The 20,932-nt window shown below is 40.6% G+C and overlaps 1 protein-coding gene across 1 annotated transcript in view; it reads left to right on the forward strand.

Annotated features, from left to right (window-relative positions):
• The window catches only part of zmat4a (zinc finger, matrin-type 4a), a 155,858-nt gene that overhangs the window by 25,266 nt on the left and 109,660 nt on the right, over positions 1–20,932 (forward strand). The window contains exon 2 of the mRNA XM_082554948.1: positions 6,270–6,371. Within this exon, the coding sequence (XP_082411074.1) occupies positions 6,270–6,371 (102 nt within the window). The remainder of the gene's footprint in view (positions 1–6,269; positions 6,372–20,932) is intronic.

Genomic DNA, 20,932 nt, shown 5'->3' on the forward strand with positions numbered 1-20,932 from the left:
CGTCTTTAGTTTTCTACTTGAACAGATTAGCCCAAAATCAATACTCAGATAACTTTGGGGATTTCATGACGTTCATCTGCAGTTCCTGGTATGTTGGCATTGATTCAGAAAAAGAGAAAAGTCCACTGAGGATAAAATGTAGTACTGATACAAGTGTAACAGAGTAATGCCATGCTGTTCAGACAGCTCATTTTTAACCTATTGGCAGCGTCTGATCAAAAGAAGCATTTGTCCCGTACTCACTGACATTCTCATGTGGCCTACAAAAAATAATTTAAGATCTAATTAAAAGCTGGCAGAGAACTGGATATTTTCTGGGTGTGTGCACTCTCCAGAGGTCTTTCCGTGTTGTGTTTCCTGTTCATGCACTTTTATTTTCATTCACAGTGTAACCAATACAGGCCTAACCCGTCCAAAGAATAGGCCTGGGACATTCTGATAGTCAAGTCAGAATGTCTGTTCATATGATAGGCAATGACAGAGGCGATAGAATTGTGTATTAAAATGTTTCCTACCTGACATTGGGATCAAAGCTGGAATTTTTATGTTGTGACAGCAGCAGTGCCCATTTAGCTGGTTATCATTATTTGTTATCTGAACTATTCTTAGCCAAAGGGTCATCTGCCACTAAGGCCAGCACGAGTCCAGCTCATCTGCATGGGCATTCATCCAGCTTCCCAGCTTAACACACTCCATAACGATTTACAACTGACCTTTTTAGCAGCAGCATCTGCTGGGCACTCGCCACTGTAACCTTCTTTTCATCTCTGAACTCTTTCTCTCCCTCTGTTTCGTCAGCTTTTTTCTTTTTTTCTATCCCCAGCCTCACTTTTCCAGCTCTACGGAGCTTGCCTCCGTTGATGTGCTAACACTTTGTCGTAGTCAAAGAAGGTCGGTAAGCAGGAAAGCTGGCTTTCTGCTAATTTGATCATTGGTGTGAAATGTGCTGGTTTGTTTCTTCTGACTTCTCTGGTGAAGGAGAAACAAGGGACAGAGTGGCAACATAACTTCCGTAATGAGCTCACGGAGCTGTGCTGAGAGAGCTTGCCTGTAATGTTGTTAACAACAGCTGCTCTGATCAGATATTGATGATTGAATTGTGTAAAGGACCCCCTGTTGGTTTACAAGTGCGATGCCTCCCCTTATCCAATTACACGGGGTAAAAATTAATATTTTTCTCATTTAGAAGAGAGTCAACCTCTTGCAATTATAGCAATGTATCTGACAGTAAAATCCATTAGCTTAATGAATTGAACACCAAGGAGAGGCACATGTTAATTTGGTGAGAAGCTGTTGCTCTTTGGAGCGCTGTGCTTAATACTCAGCAGGACGTTTCCTGCTTTCTCTCTTGTGCCTTTGTGTGATAGACACACTCAGGAACAAGTTCTCTTCTCAGGTAAAAAATAATTATTTTTTTTTCTATTTTTGCCCATCCACCACTTCTCATTAAGTTAATCTTTACAGGAATGAAACATGAGCTGACCACTAGGTTCAGACCTAACAACAAGGGGCTTTATTTCTCAGGACCTCTTCAGCTTACTTGGCACCACGTTAGCACAGGGGTGGCTGTAACTCAGGAGGTAGAACAGGTCACCTACTGATCGGAAGGTTGGCGGTTCGATCCCTGGCTCCTCCAGTCTGCATGTCAAGTATCCTTGGCCAAGATACTAACCCCAAGTTGCTCTCCGATGCATCCATCGGAGTGTGAATGTAGTTGGTAGAGCTTGAACTCTCTACTAATGGCCGACCATTAGCTATATAACACATAGTTGTATATGTACACAGGGCTTAACAAGCTTTTGACTGGAACTATTAGCATAGGTGTACTCTTTGGGCTATAACTGAGAATATCAAGTATGAAACACAGAGTTGGTGACCTTTGAAGGGTTGGAAGTAGACTTGTGGTTTGGTTTAATGCTATCCCTTCCATCTATTTTCTGACAGACCCAAACCAAACCCAATCTTATAACAGAAGATCTGTTAGGTCGAAATTCAGTTCAGTTAAATCCAATTATATAGCGCCCAATCACAACAATAGTCACCTCAAGGTGCTTATAAACCCCAGAGAAAACCCCAACAATCAGATGACCCCCTATGAGCAAGCACCTGGCGACAGTGGGAAGGAAAAACTAACTAAAAAGGCTCAGGGAGGGGCAACCATTTGACCGATTGAGGGTAAGGATACATGTAAGCGACTGGACTTGAAAAGCAATGTTTTGTATTTTTTCAGAATCCTTCTTACGCATAAGTAGAATCATACATAAAATGCTACCTAAACCTAACCCCTAAGTGATTCACTAGCCACTTTGTGGACATTATGAGGTTTTGAGGGAACAATTTGGCAAATTAGCCAAATTCTAGTTATGTAAATTGTCTGGGTACACCTCTGACTCACAATGAGATACAGATTTAAAGAACATGAATCTAATGTTTGTCTAATGGCAAACAGAAGATGCACAAGGGTGGTTTCAGAGTTTCAGAGAACAGGACAAAAGAGGAAAAAAGCCTAACGAAGGTGTTACAAGGGGTCTCGCTTCTTAGTGAAATAGGTCAATACAGCATTACCCAAAATCAAAACCACTAACAACAAATAACTTTTTAAGAGGCATTGTTTTACTGTTATTTATTAGGCGGTGTTGAGATTTTTACAGTAAACTCCCACCATTGCTGACCTTAAATGCAGACAAAATATAGGGTCAGAGCTCACATCCTAACAATAAATCCAGCTGAATGATTTTTCGTGTCTCGCAGGATTATGCATTGTGGAGAGAGATAACAGAAAAATATTTACTTATTTCTCTGTTTACTCCACATTGTAGGGTTTTGGCCATTTAGTCCAAACTAAGATGAATATGCAGACTTTACAATGGCAGAAATAGAACTGAGACCTCCTTCTAACTATGGAAAATGAAGTCAGAGATAAGAGTTGCTTTCATTCCCAGGCTTCTGCAGAAGTTACCCCTGATGCCTCTGCTTCTTAACAGAATTTAGGCAGATTAATTATTCATTTTGCACATCTGTGCACCCTTGCTAAAATAGTGAGTGGCTCCAACTGGCACAGGCTGATAGAGCTCTCAAAGATGCTTATTTATGTTGTTTGTCCTCTAGAATCTGAACTAGAAGTGACGGTGCTCTCGACTGATTACAAGACTTTGGAAGAGAGTGGCAGTGCTGACTTATTTATGTTTCTCTTCTTCTCTTGCTGTTTATCTGCAGACACATACACTCCTGACATGTTTTGCCCCTGTTTTCTCAGTCTGACCATAATGTCTTTGCTGCCAGAGGGTAGGGTAGTGTAGGGCCTACCTTACAATATAAAGCACCTTAAGGCGACTGTTGTTGTGACTGTTTGGTGCTGTATAGATAAAACTGAATTAAACTGAATTGAATGATAGTGCAAATATTTCATACTTGAATAACATGCAAGTTTATTCTTCTGTTCTGTTGCTGGTGCTTCATATTCCAAGAATCCAACATTTTCTCTGATGCTGAAACTACTGTAGGCTGAATTTCTTTTCCACACACAAAATTTATCATGAATCATTAGGGCAATAAACAAAGATTCAGGTCTAGAAACAGAATTAGTGTAAAATCATTTTGTCAATAAATTTCCATCCTCCTACCTTGCCTAAAGACGACCACCAAATTTCTGTGTGTCTCTTTCTTTTGCTGTATCAGTCAATATAATTTTTTATGTTCTAAGTAGATATTCTCTGGCCAGTGGATGTAAATTTAGCCACTTGGTTTGTTGGCATGATGAACTATCAATTAGTAATAACAAGGAAAAAGATTTTTTTTCATCTTTCTGCCAATGAAAATGTAAAATCCGACCCCAAATAAGCCATGCAAATTATACATTACCACAAGCTAAGTGGTACTCTCTGTGAATATTAAAGAGTACACTTATGGGAAGCTTGTAAAACCACACAGACTGGATGTAAAAGGCAGAGGAAACCTCTAGGTCTAAAACATTATGGCCAACAGGGGTGAATCATCTGAAAACTCTGAATTTAATGATGACTTTGAGACAGTGATCTTACTTCTGATTTGTGAGCTCAGTCTCTTTTTGCGTACTCTGTTGCTGCTTAAGAGCATTTTTCTGTTCACTGTGACACTAATTTTTTTTATAGAATGTTATCTCCTTAACAAAAAACAAATGTTAAAGTAGGGTATAATTTAAGGTTTGTCTGCCTTGAGATTGACAAGTCTCTAATGAGCCCTTTGCCTTGGCATTTTCCAGCTCTCTGTCAGAATATTTGTGTTTCCTGCTTGTGCTTGACAAACCAGAGGACACCTGGTGCAGTTTTTAAGACCAAACTCATCCTCACCATGGCCCTACTAAGTGATTTGAGGAGGATTAAAACTTTGATGATCATATGCTGTGCAATGATTCCTTGAGTAGAGATTTTGAATCTAAAACCAATACCAAGATGCATCTTCTTGTTATTAACCCTCCTGCCATCCTTTAAAAAACTCACACCCATCACCCTAGGGACCATTCTCAGCCACGCCATAAAAAGACCATATATCCATATTTTATTCCACTTTAAATTAGCCAACCTTGTAAAACTACTTCTCCCTGAAATATTCATGTAAAGTTTTAATTATATTTTCGTTGTTTTAACCCTTCAAATCCCAGTGTTATTACATGAGCGCCCTGTGTTATAAGCCCCAAAAACCAAAAAACGAAACTAAATATTTCCACAAAAAACCAGTTGAAGTAATATGTGATTGTCATTATAAGTAGGCCTTTAGATGGACCAAAGATTGGCACCAACATACATTTTGACCTGCCATTATTTTTTTTGCATTTTTTTTTGCAATTTAAAAATTAAAACTTCAAGGCCCTGAGTCTTCATTGACATCCAAGAAAAGAAGAAAAAATAAAATCATATGATGATAATTTGGGGTTGAAAAATAGCGTTTATAATGGAAGTCAATGGGCAGAAAATGGTCCCCAGGGTGATGGGTGTGGGGATTTCTGCTGCTCAGCCATTTTAGGCTGATTTAAGGAATTCACACTGGAATATTAACATTGACAGGTAAAAACTATCCTGTGGCAAGTTTGGTTATATTCCACTGAACACAGTGGAAATGGCAGCCATTTAACACATAGCAGTGGCACAAAAAGGTCCCAAGAAGGCAGGAGGGTTAATGCATCTTAGTATTGCTTGACAATCTTGAGCTGAATGTGTGTAAGACCAACAAAGAGATAACAGTGGACATTACCAGAAAACTAGCAAAGAACCTTCATCCTCTCAGCATGAATGGGATCCAGCCGGAGAGGGAAGACCAGTTATTACCTCAGGTGACTGAAGGACTTATGATTTTGCACTACAGAGAATCCTGTACTGCAAAATCCCCACCCGGATGGGAAACTGCATCCAATGCATCCAATCTTTAAGACTTCTTAAAACTTGTTACAATTTTCCTACTTTTGCTAATAGCACAGAGCTATTAGCTATCAAATTTGTAAATTGAAACAAGTTTGAGATACGTTCCTCCTAAGTTCCCTCTGTCCCGTGGCTCCAAATGAAGCTGCACCTTTGTAAATGAGGATGAGTTAAGCCTGACTGCTTCCAAATATGAAATGCGAGCTTCTGTTGTAAACTAGGCTGAATTAGTAATAGAAAGCAGAGAGGGCTCAGCTATGAAAATAAAAGGTTTTTGCAGCCATGTCACCTAGAATACATTTTTTTCTCCAACAACACACAGCCTGGAGTTCAATTTTATACTTTAATGAATTCCCAGGAACAGCTCGTCTTTGATCTCTTGTTATTTATTCATTAACAAATAACATTTTAGCTTCATGTCTTAAGTGGGATATTTTGTATAGTTTTTCTGACTCATTGCTTGCAAAAGCTGCTCAGCATCTGTCACTAAGTTAATAAAATATTGATTAACTGTGTTGAAAATATGAGTTTGTTGTTTACTTGCTCTATTACATCTTGGTTGGTTTGTCACAGCTCCCTGTAGACCTACAAAACAAGGCTGCCTGATAGTACCAATGGAAATCAGACAGCTTTCTGTGTTTGTGTGAATGTACAGTGGACATATTATGTCATTTTGTCAAAACTGTTAGTCAGAGAGGTCCAGTTTGATTCGGACTTGCCGTTTAAATAAAAAAACATTTTCCCTAACTTCTTTTGACTCATCCTGTCTGAAATGGGCTTTTTCTTTCAAAAACAGTCAGCATTATGTGTGCAGTTCTTAAAAACACCTGCCAAAAACGGAACTCCAGTCAGTAAACTCATTTTCTCCTTCTCCAGATGAAGTCAACAGAGGTGGACCAAGGGCTTTTCACAGACAGCTACTGCAAAGTGTGCAGCGCTCAGCTCATTTCCGAGTCCCAGCGGGTCGCCCATTATGAGGTGAGAGTCACATGACCCTGATATACTATACTACTCTATTGGAGCTAATGACAAGATTTGTGCTGTTTAGGCACTGCCCCCAGAGACACTTGGAAAATCTATCCACCTGAGCCCTGCAGCTCCACACTGACATACACCTGAGTTCACCCAGTTGTTTGTTCTTTCATTTAGCCTCAGTTGAATGCAAACCTAGAAATACAGATATAACCAAAAGAGAAACTGAACTTTGAGATTTTCCACAGCTCATACTTTAAGGGGTATTCATCCACACTACCTAACATTTTAACCCCAAGAGATCATTGCTGAATTCAAACTTTGACAGCACAGTTGCAGTAAACAAGAAAAGCCATTACTGAAAAGCTACAAAGCATTTTAAAGTTACAAATAAGTCTCTAATCTCTCATTTTGTATTTAAGTATTGCAAAGTGATACAACTAACTACTGCAAAATAAATTTAGGACTGGTGTTAGATTGGTAATCAAAGCCAAGTATTGTATCCAAATAAATCCCCCAAATTTTCCCTTCATTAACCTTACTGTTCACAAACTGAATTGCCCTTTGTTTCTAATGGTTAATATAGTTCCTGACATGGAAGCTCACTAATTAATGATATTCTATCAATAGGATTATTGAATAATCTCAGTAAAGCCCTATTATTTTGATATTTTGGTGGCTAGCTTTGGAGCTGGCTAGTAACTACCAAAATAGAGAGATGGACTAAAGAAACCACAAAATTTGTCTGCAGTATGCCAAATACCATCTCACGTCCACTTTAATGTTCTTGCAAGTGAGTTTTAAGGAGTTTCTGACAAGATAAAATAAAAAATGTAGTAAATCTATGTAAACACATCTGTACCTGTCCTTTAACCCGACGCGCTGAAACTGGCGATGCCCCAATCAGTCAACTCAAGGTCAAATTGAGGAAGGCAGCCAGTTGGTTTCCTCCTGCCTGAGCATCATCAGGTAGTGGACCTCTATCTCTCTGCAGATGCCACCGCTCACTCACTGTCAAACTGAGTTTCAAGACCAGTGAGTCTGATGGCTAGCCTGCCGCTACAGGACATCTGCAGTAACAGGAGTTGAAGGGACTCATATGAACACTACCATCCAGGCAATATTATCAAAGACTGGCCAGCTGACTTTCATTCTTTGAGAGGCTGAAAGAAAACAGTTTGAGACCTTGAGTCAATTAAGCATGTTATTGATTTCCTGTTGTTGTGCATCAGTTTGCTGAGGTAAAATCTCAAAAACGAAAACGAAATGTTTTTTTTGTTTGTTTGGTTTTTTTTACATTTTTCTGACAGTGTTACTTTGTCCTAACTTTGCCTCGTCCTAAGCTTGCTTTCCTTGACTTTGAGTCAACTTTTCTTTTGCAACTCTTAACTCAGACTCTGTTTCCTGCAGGGCATAGTGCTCGCTGTGCTGCTGCTGCGGAGTGCTATTTAAAGTAGCCCTAACTGCCTATGGGAAACAGGAGAACTATTGTGTTCTTCAGGCTGTTGCAGGAGACAGAAAGTGGCTGTACCAATCCGAATCAAATATTAATTTTGTTATTGTGTGGTGAATGCAGAATACAGCACTTGGCCTGTTGCCTCCTGGAGATAGAGTGTATTTGGCTTCTATTTTAGCACAGTTAGGGTCTAATGCATGGTGACGTGTTTGGGTCATGTTGACGACAGTAAGAAAAAAGGGAAGTGCCACAACAAAGTAAACTTTTGAATCGAGATGGCAGTTTTGCATTTGAAAAGGTGAAGTGTTTGCATTTTGTTTTTGTCGATTTGATTCCAGCAGTGCTGCATTTGAAGATTTACAGTTGCTGTATATCAGACTGTAGAGCTTCAAATCTTCTAACTTGCATCTGAAACTCATGACCTCTTTCCTTAAAAATATGAACATATGTATAAATCATAATAATGGTCATTAATAATGAAAAAGTGCATTTGCCAAAGAAAGAAGGAAGCCAGAAGATTTTACGTCTATGCTTCAGGTGAAGCGCTGGGCCAGTTGTGTATCTGTAGTTGAAAACTCCTTTTGACGGGGGATGCAGACCAATTTTTTTAAGCTTTTTGCAACAGATAATATGTTATTGTTATTGCCATTTCACATTTTTGGCCTTAAGGGTCTGACTTCATCACCCCTTGGAGATTCCCCCCACTCAAGGAATCTCCAAGGGAGACAGGCAATAATGATTTCCTCCCTTGGCCTCAAGCCCTACAGGTGGATTTTGAGGTGAAAGTAGGTCCTAAGGCATATTGTTCTAGATGTACTGGCAACACCACCAGTGTCAGGAAGTGTGGGGTGAGCTTTCAGGCAAATGTCATGGTTTTCCTCCGCAACTGTATAAGGTATAGTGGGAAGAGTGTGCAGACTTCAAGTTCGACTCTGCAAAAACAAGAGAGATCAGAGGCAATAGGAGACAGACATGTAAAGGGCTTTCAGGGTAGGAATAAATAATTAAATAACTAACTGAAAAAGAATTCATAGTTAAAACTTCCTGGACCATAGTAGGGACTTTTTTATCAAATGGAGAACTTTTTCTGTATCCCCCCTTCAGATGAAATCTTTTTGACAGACTGGTCATCTAACTCACTCAAATATGATGATCTGTGATCGAGTCAGTGTTACTTTGAATTTTTAAACTCCAAAGTTAAATCAGTCTTTGGGGTGACAGTAGACATGTAATTGATCTTTAAACCTCCTTTTCAAATACATCAAAGCAAGAGCTCCCCTGCAGAGTGGATCAGAGTGGCCTTTGGTTCTCAGTTCAAAGATATGAGTGTGGCGCATGTTAATTTATGCATCTGTCTCGTTGCATGTTTTCTGATTTGGGCGTGTACTACAGCCTCTCTTGACAAGCTGCCCTCTTGCAAGCAGTGCAAGAGAACCTCTTTTAAACTAGATGCCTATTACGTTTTAATGTATTTTCCCTAGCAGTGTTGAGTAACTGCTCTTGAAGAAATATAACACAGCTCGTTAAATGTCTGATTGTTCAACGTGTCTTTCACTTACTGAGTCAACAGCAGTTTATTAGTACTTGCTTGAGTGTGGCATGTTTTAGGGGTGATCTAAGGCACTGTTTTATGGCATCACACGGATGAGAAGCAAAAAAAGGCCCATCAGGTGCTAAAAATGAACCTTAGACTCAAACGTTAGAACAGGCTTTTCCCCGCAGCACGCCGTGTAATAAATACTCACAAAGAAAATGGCGGCCGTTACAACTTATGTCTAAAAATGTATCGTTTCATGCATCTGTTAAAACACTCGACTCCAGGTACGCGACGCCCAGCTGGAAACACTTCAGCCAAGTCGAGCTGCCCGAGATTCACAGAATTTACAGAAAATGTTAAATTTTTGTGATTTATATCGTTATCGGGACGATAGATGTCTTATATTGGGATATGAGATTTTGGTCATATCGCACAGCCCTACTTCAGAGAGACCTTAAAGTCAAGCTCAGATAGAGTTCTGACAGATCAGCTGAATGCTTACCTAATAGCTTTCTTCACATCCAACTGCCAAATCTCATATTGATGTGTTATATAAGCTGCATCAGCCTGTCCACAGTTGGCGCTCATCTGCAAGTCGCTTTGCAACCCACCTCCACACCAGTTTCTCTCTTTTTTTAGAATGTAGTTAAGTCTTATATAATATATTCTCTTTTAACAAATTAAATCTAAGCAGCAGTCTGTTAGTCTGTTATTTGAGATGTGGCAATGCATAGCTTCCATTGTGCCATACCTTAATGACAGGACCTGTTATGGACATCAGACTGCTACATAATGACCTCATAGTTGTGGTCAGTTATTACTTAATATAGTCTGAAACAGGTGTACATTTCTGCCTTGCTTCAGTTCTTTTGTGTTATCAGAACATGGCCTTTGTTTAAAAATTAATTAATCATAACATTAATTAACATGAGGATAATATATACAGATTATATACATGATAGCATCTAGGACTGGGTGATATATTGAGTTTTTAAATATATCAATATATTTTTATACGAAATAAGAGATGTGACAATATCGTTTATATCGATATAGTCTATGTTACGTTATAATTATACTTGTGGAACCACAAGTTTGCCTCTCTTTCGTCCACTTTTGTCTCTACGCTGCGTTACTCTGCCTTGCCTCTCTCCTTCACTGAACACAACTCCCCCTCCCCCATCGCTTCACCTGCAGTTAACGACAAGATGGACACGGTAGCTATCAAAGAGGAGCTGGTCGGTAAAAAGAAAACATTTAGAGATTACTATTTTAGTGCTGCAGCATTACTCTCGTTAAAATGACGTTAACGCCATAACTGTATTAACGCGGCAAATCTCCGTTAACGAGTTACTGCGGATTGCCCCGTGCGTGGGGCTGCACAGCGTCAACGCGTTAACGGTTACCTCGTTAACGTGTTGACGCCGTGCAGCTAGCATTACTAGTATTTTCACCATTTACAACAGCGCCATAAAGTGCAAAATGAAGAGTGTGTGAAAATGTGTGCTGTATCCCAGACCACGAAGTCTCCCAGCCTCCTGCCCTGAAACAAAGTACCTTACATATAACCTAGGGCTGCACGATTAATTGTTAGAAAATCGCGATCTCGATTCATACTTACGTCCGATCTCATTTCCGAATGACAACGATTTAAAAAAAAAAAAAAAAAAAAAAAAGACGACGATTGTACCGCATTTTGATCCGGGACGTAATCTGCATGAAAACAAGCGCTCACTCTTCCTGCTCAACAAATGACAAGGGCGGAGCCTTATACCACGTGATACAGAAGCTGGCTGCTAAAATTAGCAGGGAAAAAACAACGGAGAGCACGTCAGGGATGACGAGAAAGTGACAGGAGAAAATCCGTCCCGGTCAACCACCCAAACATCAATAACGGGAACCTTATACAGCGCTTCACGTCGAACTCCCGCAGGCACAAAGAAATTACGGAGGCTATCACTTATCACCTGACCAAAGATATGGCTCCCATCAACACTGTGCAAAACGAGGGATTTAGGAAATGATCAACACCCTAGACAAACGCTACACAGTGCCGTCCCGCAACTATTTTTCTATTGTTGCACTACCTGCTCTATACACGCAGTGTCGAGCAACGGTGGAGACGGAATTTCAAGCAGTACAACATTTTGCGGCAACAACAAAATGTGAGACTTTTGTTGTTTTTATGTTTATTTATTGTTTTTATGTTCAGTCTCAACTGTTGCGAAGTTGATGTGCAGTTAATAAGTGCAATAAATATTTATACTGGAAAAGAATATCGTGAGAGAATCGTGATCTCAATTCTAAGCCAAAAAAATCGTGATTCTCATTTTATGCAAAATCGTGCAGCCCTAATATAACCGTACACTAAAATCCTTTCATTTTCTCAAAAATGTATGAGTTCTGGTTGTGCTTACTGACCGCGAACCGATTTTATGTGGTACAAAGGGCTGAGCAATCTGTCAAAAATGCTTTAGTACGACTTTGGTAAGCTACGAAGCTGCACCGCTTGATGGATTTGTTGGAGCATTACGGCTAGCGGAGTCTGGAGCCTCGTGGAGTAATGCATACTGTGCTTCAATATAATATTACCGTATTGTGTGCGCATAACGAGCACAAATGGCACCTGTAAGAGACACGCTTACGAAGCGGATTTCAAACTCCAGGCTGTCAGTCACGCAGTAGAACTTGGGAACAGAGCAGCGGTGAAATCTGTCTGTCTTTGTTATGCTCAGCGTCTTTTAGTTTACATTTTGACTGCACAGTTGTGAGCGTTTTGTTATGCACAAAAACAACATTGTTTTATTTTATTTATGGAGAATTATTATTTAATAAATGCTGATAATTTATCTCTGAGTAATTTTTTCATGTACATCTACGCTGTATGTTAATAAAAGTGCCTGTGTGAGATCTGGGACACAGTGTGACTAAGAATTCTCTTTTAGTTCTTACTTTATGGCTTTAAAAAATATCGAGATATATATTGTATATCGCCATCTAGCTAAAGAATATTGAGATATGAATTTTAGGCCATATCGCCCAGCCCTAATAACATCATGTAAATACTTAGTGCTTCCAGTCCACACATCCCCAAGGTAATATTACACTGAAATCTGATTAAAGGTATTATTATATTGAGTACAGAGAAAAGAGATAGTTTAAGATGATCCGAGCTTTGTGACATGTTACAGCTTTGTGATATTCTGCTGGAAGCAGCATCAGAAGGCCGATCCAATGTGGTCATAAAGAGATGGACACAGTCAACAACAATGCTCAGTTGATACTAGGGGCCCAACCTGTGCAAGGAAAATACCCCCCACACCATTGTGTCACCACCAGCAGCCTAAACTGGTGCTGGTGGTGTTGGCGGGATGGATCAGTCCTTTTTTAAATTCTGGCCCTGACATTTTGATATCACCGCAGAAATTGAGAGTTGTCAAACCAGACAACATTTTTCCAGTCTTCCTCTGTCCAATTTTGTCAGCTCATGAGAATTGTAATTTCAGTTTCCTCTTAGCTGACATTGGTGACATCTGCTGTGGTCTTGGTCTCCACTATCTACGGATGGAAATATTTGAATACTTGTTAAACGCCTCACTATTTTACCTAGCTGTTATTTCTGTCTGTCTGCTGTGTGGTAAATTGCAGGGTTTATCAGATCATTATACCCTAAAATAGCTTGTATTATGGAACTGAGGTTAATCTTATTATGATTCAGTTTTGAAATAATTCTCTGTAGGTTTATGAGTAGGAGAGAAATGAACACGAGATCCATTGTTATGTAATTTTTTATTTAATCTTTAGATACAAAATGAAGTTTGGAGCTTTCACCTATACAGGAAAATCTGGTTTCAAGGATTCGATCTTTCCAGTCAGAGGGAAGTCCTGGAAAACGATGTAAAATCGTATATTTCAGCAGCATGAGCTAAACATGCCACAGCAGACTACCTTTTGCACAGTTTCATAAATCTAAGGCAATGTGTATTTCAGCCACTTCAAGCTGAATAATCTCATTCCCCACATCCAGGAACAATGCCTGTCAAATGCTATTTGTCAGCACTGCAGAGTCATTTTCAAAATGCCACCACACTAATCCAGCAGCTGCAGCATGTATGACTTTTTCCGTGAAAGCTGTATCAAGCTCACATTTTGCATTTTCACACCACTACATTGTGATTCTCCTCTCAGTACATAACATGATCGAACAAGAGCAGAATTCAACTGCATTGGGGACACTCTTAAAGTTCGAGTAGCTCACTATTGGCTGCTTGTGTTGTTCTGTTCACTGCTATGCTCTTTGTGCACTTCATGTCCTCACTAATAGGTTTCTATTATCTCGGAGACATTACAAAATGAGTTTGCCTTTCAACATTTTATGCTATGCTTTATGCTTTATACAGCAAATGACTCACTTGGCTTGTAAAGAAGAGGAGAAGGGTTTAGGAGCTCAGCTAATATACAGTGTAATACTACAGTACATAATTAAATATAATGCATGTGTGTGTTAGGCTAGATTTGGTTACATTTATTAAAGCTTAAGGTTGAAAAGAAACCATGATGGTAAAATAGTCCATTGAGCTAGTATAGTGGTGTAGGGGGCAAACAGAGCCAATAAACCAGTTATTCCCACCACCCATCCCCCTACCACGGCCCTACAACATCTTAATGAGCAGCTGTTTACTGTGCTGAGAAGAGACCAGACTAAAACATACCATTTATGACCACAGCATGGTTGGTAATGCTGATGTTCAAATACGATATTGCTGTTGGGTAGAAGCTGTGTTTAAATCTGTTTGTTCTTGCTTTGATTGTCCTATACCTGCCCGAGGGCAGCAGTTTTACCAGGAAATGGCTGAGGTGAGAAGTGTCTTTCATGATGTTCTGAATATTTCACTGTTTATTTGATCTGACACTAAATATTTAAAATATACAACAAAGAGGAAAAGCATCTACCAATACAGGAGTATTCATAACGTGTGTACTCAAACTACAACAAAAAAATCTGCTTCCGATACATGCAGTAGTTGCTATTCATGCTAGCTTGTGTAGATAATGCCAAATTTGGTCACAAGAGGACCGTAAATCACAGTGTGCACAGACAATAAAACATAATTTATAGTACAGAACATTGTTCTGAGACAGAGATCGCTTTCATGTTGGTTTCACGCTAATTAAGTTTATTTTATTGATTTGACTAGTCAAGCACTGATTGACTTGCCTGTCCTGATAACCGATCCATGAGATAACATACTGTAAATTGTAGTTGGCTAAATTTGACAAAGAGCAGTGAACTTAAGATCTACAATGTAAAATTAGTTGAACATCTAGCTTGTACACAAAAAAAGTACAGTCCACTGGAGCTCACGGTATAAATCGGTTTATCAAAGTTATTTTCACACAGTGTCCCAACTTGAACTCCACCGCCAGGGCCTCTGCCCTTGACTTCCACCCGACACAAAGATTTTCTCTATTTCTGTCAAACATGCTGCCCACCACAGCTGTAGCTGCTTATGTCACGGTCATGTCATGCACCTGGCCTCTACAGCGCCTCTTGTAGGTTGTGAGCCCACAGAAGAAAAGAGTCAGTTAGGATCTGACTAGGATGTTTCCTGGACGCCTGGGTGAGGTGTTCCGTGCAATCTATCAGGAGAACATGGGACCAGAACATGCAGGAGAGATTATGACTTTCAGCTGACCTGAGAACACCTCAGTGTTTCGCCAGATAAGCTGGAGGAGGTGGATGGGGAGAGGGAGGTTTGGGCTAGTCAGTTAGTCTGCTGCCCTTGCAGCCTGGCCCCAGTTAAGCAGAAAAAAATTGATGGATGGATATTTTCATACTATTTATTTTTCTCCGTTGGGTCTTAGGGTTTTTCAATGTGCCAAATCCCAGTTTATCCCATGGTGGAAAGACTATTTTGTGATGCTTTAGTTTTTGTTACTATTTTACCGGATTCAGAGCAGATAGTTTATTATATTTTCTGATTTTATGATCTAAGTTATCAAGGAGTTATCAGGGAGTCCATAAAACAGACTGGTGGGTGTCTTAGTGTTGCCTATGTTTTCATGTTGACAGTTTGGAAAAGATTTTACCAAGATAGGAACACAAACAAGGCTAAATCATATCTTAATATGATTTTACTTTAATGCAACATTGCACTACATTGCTCCTCTTCCATTCTCTCCACTGCATGTAAGTCCCTGTCTCATTCATGAGCTTAGTGTTGTGTCTGCTGTATTCGCACATTCAGCACTCCAATCAGACTGCTGAATATGTCTGAAGCGTTAGATGTCTAGAGAAGACCACAGGGCCTAATAACTGCGACTGGCTCAGACGATATCATGTGCCCTCAGGGGTGCTGCCATTGCTGTCTCATCCCGGGATGTCCTCGTTTTCCAACGCTTGCATGTCTTTTGTGATTTTCATTTTGTGAACTAAATATACCTGTTCAGTTGCATGTTAACACAGATATATCTAATCAGTCAATCGTATGGCAGCAGCTCAGGCATGCAGACACTGTCTGTGATGTCCAGATGGTAGGGCCAGAATTTGGCATGAACAACATAAAAGCATGGATCTATCCTGCCTTGTATCTACAGTTTAGACTGGTGGTGATGTGATAGTGTGGCGGATATTTCTTTGACACACATTGGGCCAGCTGAGCATCATGTAAAGTTACCAGAGATATTGTTGCTGACCATATGCATCGCATTTGAAATTCAGCTTTTCTCACTTTTTAAAACAAATTTCTCCCAAAACAACCTAAGAAAGCGTGAAATCAACATTTTATAAATCCTGAGCAGTTACTCCTCCTTTCACTGACACAGGCTCATCACTAAACTGTAGCATGTGAGTGTGTAGGAGAGTGTGTCAGCTATTGACGAGGTAATCTGCATTTTCCATGCAGCTCAGTTTGACCTCTACAAGTATTGATTTTTTGAGGGAGAGGATTAGTAAATCACTGTAGTTCAGTGTGAGTACTAGTTGTTTCTATCACTCCAAAGAGGCACAAAGGAAGGATCTCTACCAGCTGCTATCATGAGTGAGAATATGCATTCTTGGAGACACGTATGGTAGCAGTAACTACCACCAAGGTTTTTATCTTTGGTAGTCCATGAACAGATTTTTATGCAGTCAGTGGAGTCACATAGAATTGCCTTTCACTCATGAATTCCTGGTGTCTCATACACTAGCAGTTTCTGTGCAGCCCTGGCCCTGGCCCACGTGTTTGTCTGATAAAGAAAGAAACTAATTTCCGTGATCCCTTTGTAATTACCTCCCATGCATCATTAGCCGAATGTCGAGGTCTGCTAATACCTGCAGCAGGTGCGTCAGAGAGTTTATAGATGCTCTTGTCTGCATCTGGAAGACTGATGTCCACATGGCCCCCATCTGCCATCTCCTGTCATTTTCACAGGCTTTGGAGTTAATGGCATGGAAATATTAGCCATTTCTAGTGCTGGCAGAAACTAATCTACAGTAGAGAAATGAGACTGAAAAGTGCTGTTCCACTCAACCTGAAGTGTGATCACTGGAAAACATAATCAACAGTAGAGCGACTTTGCTTCATTATCAGTCTCTGTTATTAAATTAAAGAGTAAAAGACAATTGTAAGCTCCTCAGGAGTCTGTCTCTCCGTGCCATGCGATAACAGCACAAACAAGAAGAAGATTAAAAACGCTTCCAAACATGTTGGCACAATGAAAAGTGGCCCAAAGCTTCCCTGGTAAGCAAAAAACACTAATGCAGCAGCGTTTACACAGTTTAATTATGAGGCTGTCTCACTGGGAAACAGAGGAGTGAAGGAGTGGTTATTAATAGAAAGAGTCCTGCGAGATCAGTTGTTAGCCCGTCCTTAAAGCAGAGAGAGGGAGAGAGAGGCAGAGAGAGAGAGGTAGGTGAAACAGTCCTTTTGGCTCTTGAAAGATGATTAAACAAGTTCCAAACAGCCCAGAATCTTCCTGACAGGGAGGCGTTTAGCCCCTGATGCGCGTCAAATTAAAAGAGCGCGAAATGCATATTCCACTTGCAAATAGATTGAATTCCCTCACAGTTTCGCTGTGACTCAGCTCATAATCCCAGGCAAGGTTTTCAACCCTCCCAACATACACACACACATGTGCTTCTGGCTCTGTGAGGCACAAATTCCAAACAACAAGCCCAATTTTCAACATTGCATCTCGCCTTTGGTGGTTTGGTACAATTTGTTTGTTGTGTGCCATGAAAGTTTTGTGCTCTGCGGCTGCTGTGACACTGCTGCAGTGTACCAATACAGAGGATGCTGAGAATCATTAGCATAAAGAGAGAAAATTACAATCATGATTATAGTCAATAGCAATTATGGAGTCTTGACAGGGACTTCCAGTCAATCCAGTCTCTTTTATTTAGCAGGATCACAGGAGGGGGTTGGGGCCTATTCCAGCTACCATAGGGCGAGAGACAGGGTACATGCTGGACAGGCCACCAGTAGGGCTAACACAAAGAGCCAGACAACGATTCACACCCATGGGCAATTTAGATTCAACAACTGAAAACCATGAGAGAGAGAAACTTGGAGAGAAACCATGTGATAGAGTCCCAGGAGAGGAACTTTGGTAATCTATGAGTTGATCAGGAGTGGCAGAGAAGTATGTGAATGTGGTCCAGGATAAGTATGAAGACACCAAGACCGTGGCGAGGTGTGCAGTAGGAGCAACAGATTCAAGGTGGGATTGGATTACATCAGGTATCGGCTCTTAACCCCATCTTGTTTGCAATAGTGATCGACCGACTGACTGATGAGGTCAGGCCTATAATGTTTGCAGATGACATTGTAATCTGTAGTGAGAGTAGTGAATAGAGGAAAGAGAACCTGGAGAGGTGGAGGCATTATTTGGAGAAAAAAGTAAAGGAAGTTAGTAAAAGCAATACAATTCAATTCAAACCTAGGGATGGGTACCGGTATCCAGTGCCATCATGGCAGCGGTTCTGACATATACGGTAGTAACCAGACCGAAAAGCAGCGCACATTTTGGTGCTTTATTTCGGTGCTTTTTTTTCCTGAGCCAATCATTTTACGTTTCCGAGGATAGTAGGCGGGTCCAGGTACGTACGTTCTTTTAGAGCAGAGCTACAGATTAAAAATGCCCAAGGCGAAGCGGTCAAAAGTCTGGCTGTACTTCACAGCAAAATATGCAAACTCAGCAGCCTGCAACAACTGCTTTAAGCTGATACTGTGATACTGTCAAAGGAAGTAACACCTCAAATCTGATGAAACACCTGGCAACGCATAGCGTTTTTTTAAAAAGCCGAGAAATGCGCCGTATTTGATAGCTTGCTGCGAGACCTCACACCGAGCGCATCTACTGCGGGTGTGGTGCCTGTTATCGGACCCGGAGTTAGCAACATCCCCCAAAAACCCGAAGAGGAGAGTCCTGGCCCCTAGCCCTGCCAGTGTAGCAGAAATGATGACGGATGATGATGGCAGCAGCATCCGTTCTTCTCTGCGTGAGTAGCTTAATGTTGTACGTGTGTAATTTATGTTGAGTAGGCTAACCAATGCATGTAAGGTGAACTAGCAAACATCATCGTAGTTACATGCAGCTGTCCTCTTGTTTGATGGCAGATGCTCCCTTCACCCTGGCCAAAAAGGCTATAATGACCAAAGAAAGAGTGGAAAACAGTTAAACATGAGATGTTTTTGGACAAAGTTTGTGTTTTTTCCATTGTTTAAGCACTGCTTCCAGCCAAGAGTGATACCATGTATGCCCTATAGCTGCAGAAAAGGCTAACATTGTTATCTTTTTACAAAAAAACAGCTGAACATGAGAGGTTTTTGGACCAATTTTGTGTTCTCCATTCTTTAAGCACCAGTTTGAGCACCGTTTAAGCACCGGCACCGTTTCAAAAGTACCGGTTTGGCACCGGTATCGGATAAAACCTAAACGATACCCATCCCTATTCAAACCCCGAGAGTAAGAAGACCACCTATGAGCAGGGACAGTGGGAAGGAACAACTCCCTTTTAACAGGAAGAAACCTCCGACAGAACCAGGCTCAGGGAGGGGACAAAAGACACATTGTGGAGTAGAGCCAAAAAATAAAATTAGTTAATGATTAAATCCAGAGTGGTGTATAAACATACAGAGTTAAAATAGGTGAGTGAAGAAGAAATACTCAGTGCATCATGGGATATCCTCAGCAGCCTAGACCTATTGCAGCATAACTAAGGGAGGCTTCAGGGTCACCTGATCCAGCCCTGACTAAAAGCAAGACCAAATATGTATGTGAATGAGAGCAGGGCTGGTTTAACAGTGAAAATGCAAGGTAGCTAAATTGTAATACCTGAAGTACAACATACAACGTACATGAGAGGTGATGAAGAGAGTGAAGGCAGGATGGAGTGGGTGGAGAGTGTCAGGGGTGATTTGTGACAGAAGGATAGCAGTGAGAGTGAAAGGAGAGCTTTACAAGATGATAATGAGACCTGTAGTTCTTCTTGCTTTGCAGCAGTGGTGCATTATTACCTCTCTGCGCTTCAGTTGAGTTCTTATGGAAGTTTCTTTTATGGATTAGTCATTTAGTGAGTAAAAACGACTACAACAACAAAAAAGGCAACACTTTCACTGCAGCCCTCATATGCAAGTTAAAGTCCAGCTTTTGGGAAAAATTGTCTTGAAATTCTTGGAAAGAGGAACAAAAGCTTTGTAAGCTCAGGGGAATTTGAATGAGATATAATATTAGTAGCTGTCAAAAATAGAATCAGCAGAGTGAAGAGTCCTCAGGCTTAAAGGAAGATGCTGGACTTGCACATTGTACCGCCTAACAGTCCAATGTTTCCTTGAAACACCCCTTTTCCCCCCAAAAAGACATTAAAACATAACCGAAGCTTTCATGGCATTTTCAACAGACTTCAGCTTTTATACTGGATGGCCCATTAAGCCGACAAGCTTGTTCTCTTTGATCTCACAGGGTTTTGTTTGTGGTTGATACTGCGTTTTTAGTGGGAACTTGAGAATTGACTGCATGGCCTACTTTGACAGCGTTGACAGTGTTCTCTCGGCAGCCTCAGGGTTTGCTCCCAGTATTGTCTACCGATCTCTGCAAACCAGCCTTTGGCTTGCTGCCAAGCGAGCTTTAGTCAATCAGCTTTCAGTGTGAAAGCATTAAATAAAAGAAATCTAAATGAATCCATCTAGTAATCATCTGAGGTGTCAAGTTGGTTATCAAAGCAATGAGGTGGCGTGGCTGCTGCTAATTCACATCAGACTGTCAGCAGTGAAGAATGAAGTTGCTTCCTGTCCTGAGAACAAATTGAACTCCTGCTGTGATTTATGCTCTGATTGCAATTGCTTGTGTCGGTATGAGCTATCTGAAGTGAGGTTTATTTTCCTGCAGTGGATAAGTTGGCAGGTATTACAGTGACAAATGCGAGAGGACAGGTGAAATGATTTGAAATGAGATTGTTGGACCAATATATTCGACCTCTCTCAGTGATACTGATGTAGGTTGTGCTGATGAATAGGTTTATTCCAAGTGAAGCTCAGCAGGTGCTCCCATAACCACCAACTTCTATTAGTTCTCCACCATTTCTCATTA

Source organism: Aulonocara stuartgranti, assembly GCF_965226115.1.
Source record: "Aulonocara stuartgranti genome assembly, chromosome: 12".
Taxonomy (NCBI): domain Eukaryota; kingdom Metazoa; phylum Chordata; class Actinopteri; order Cichliformes; family Cichlidae; genus Aulonocara; species Aulonocara stuartgranti.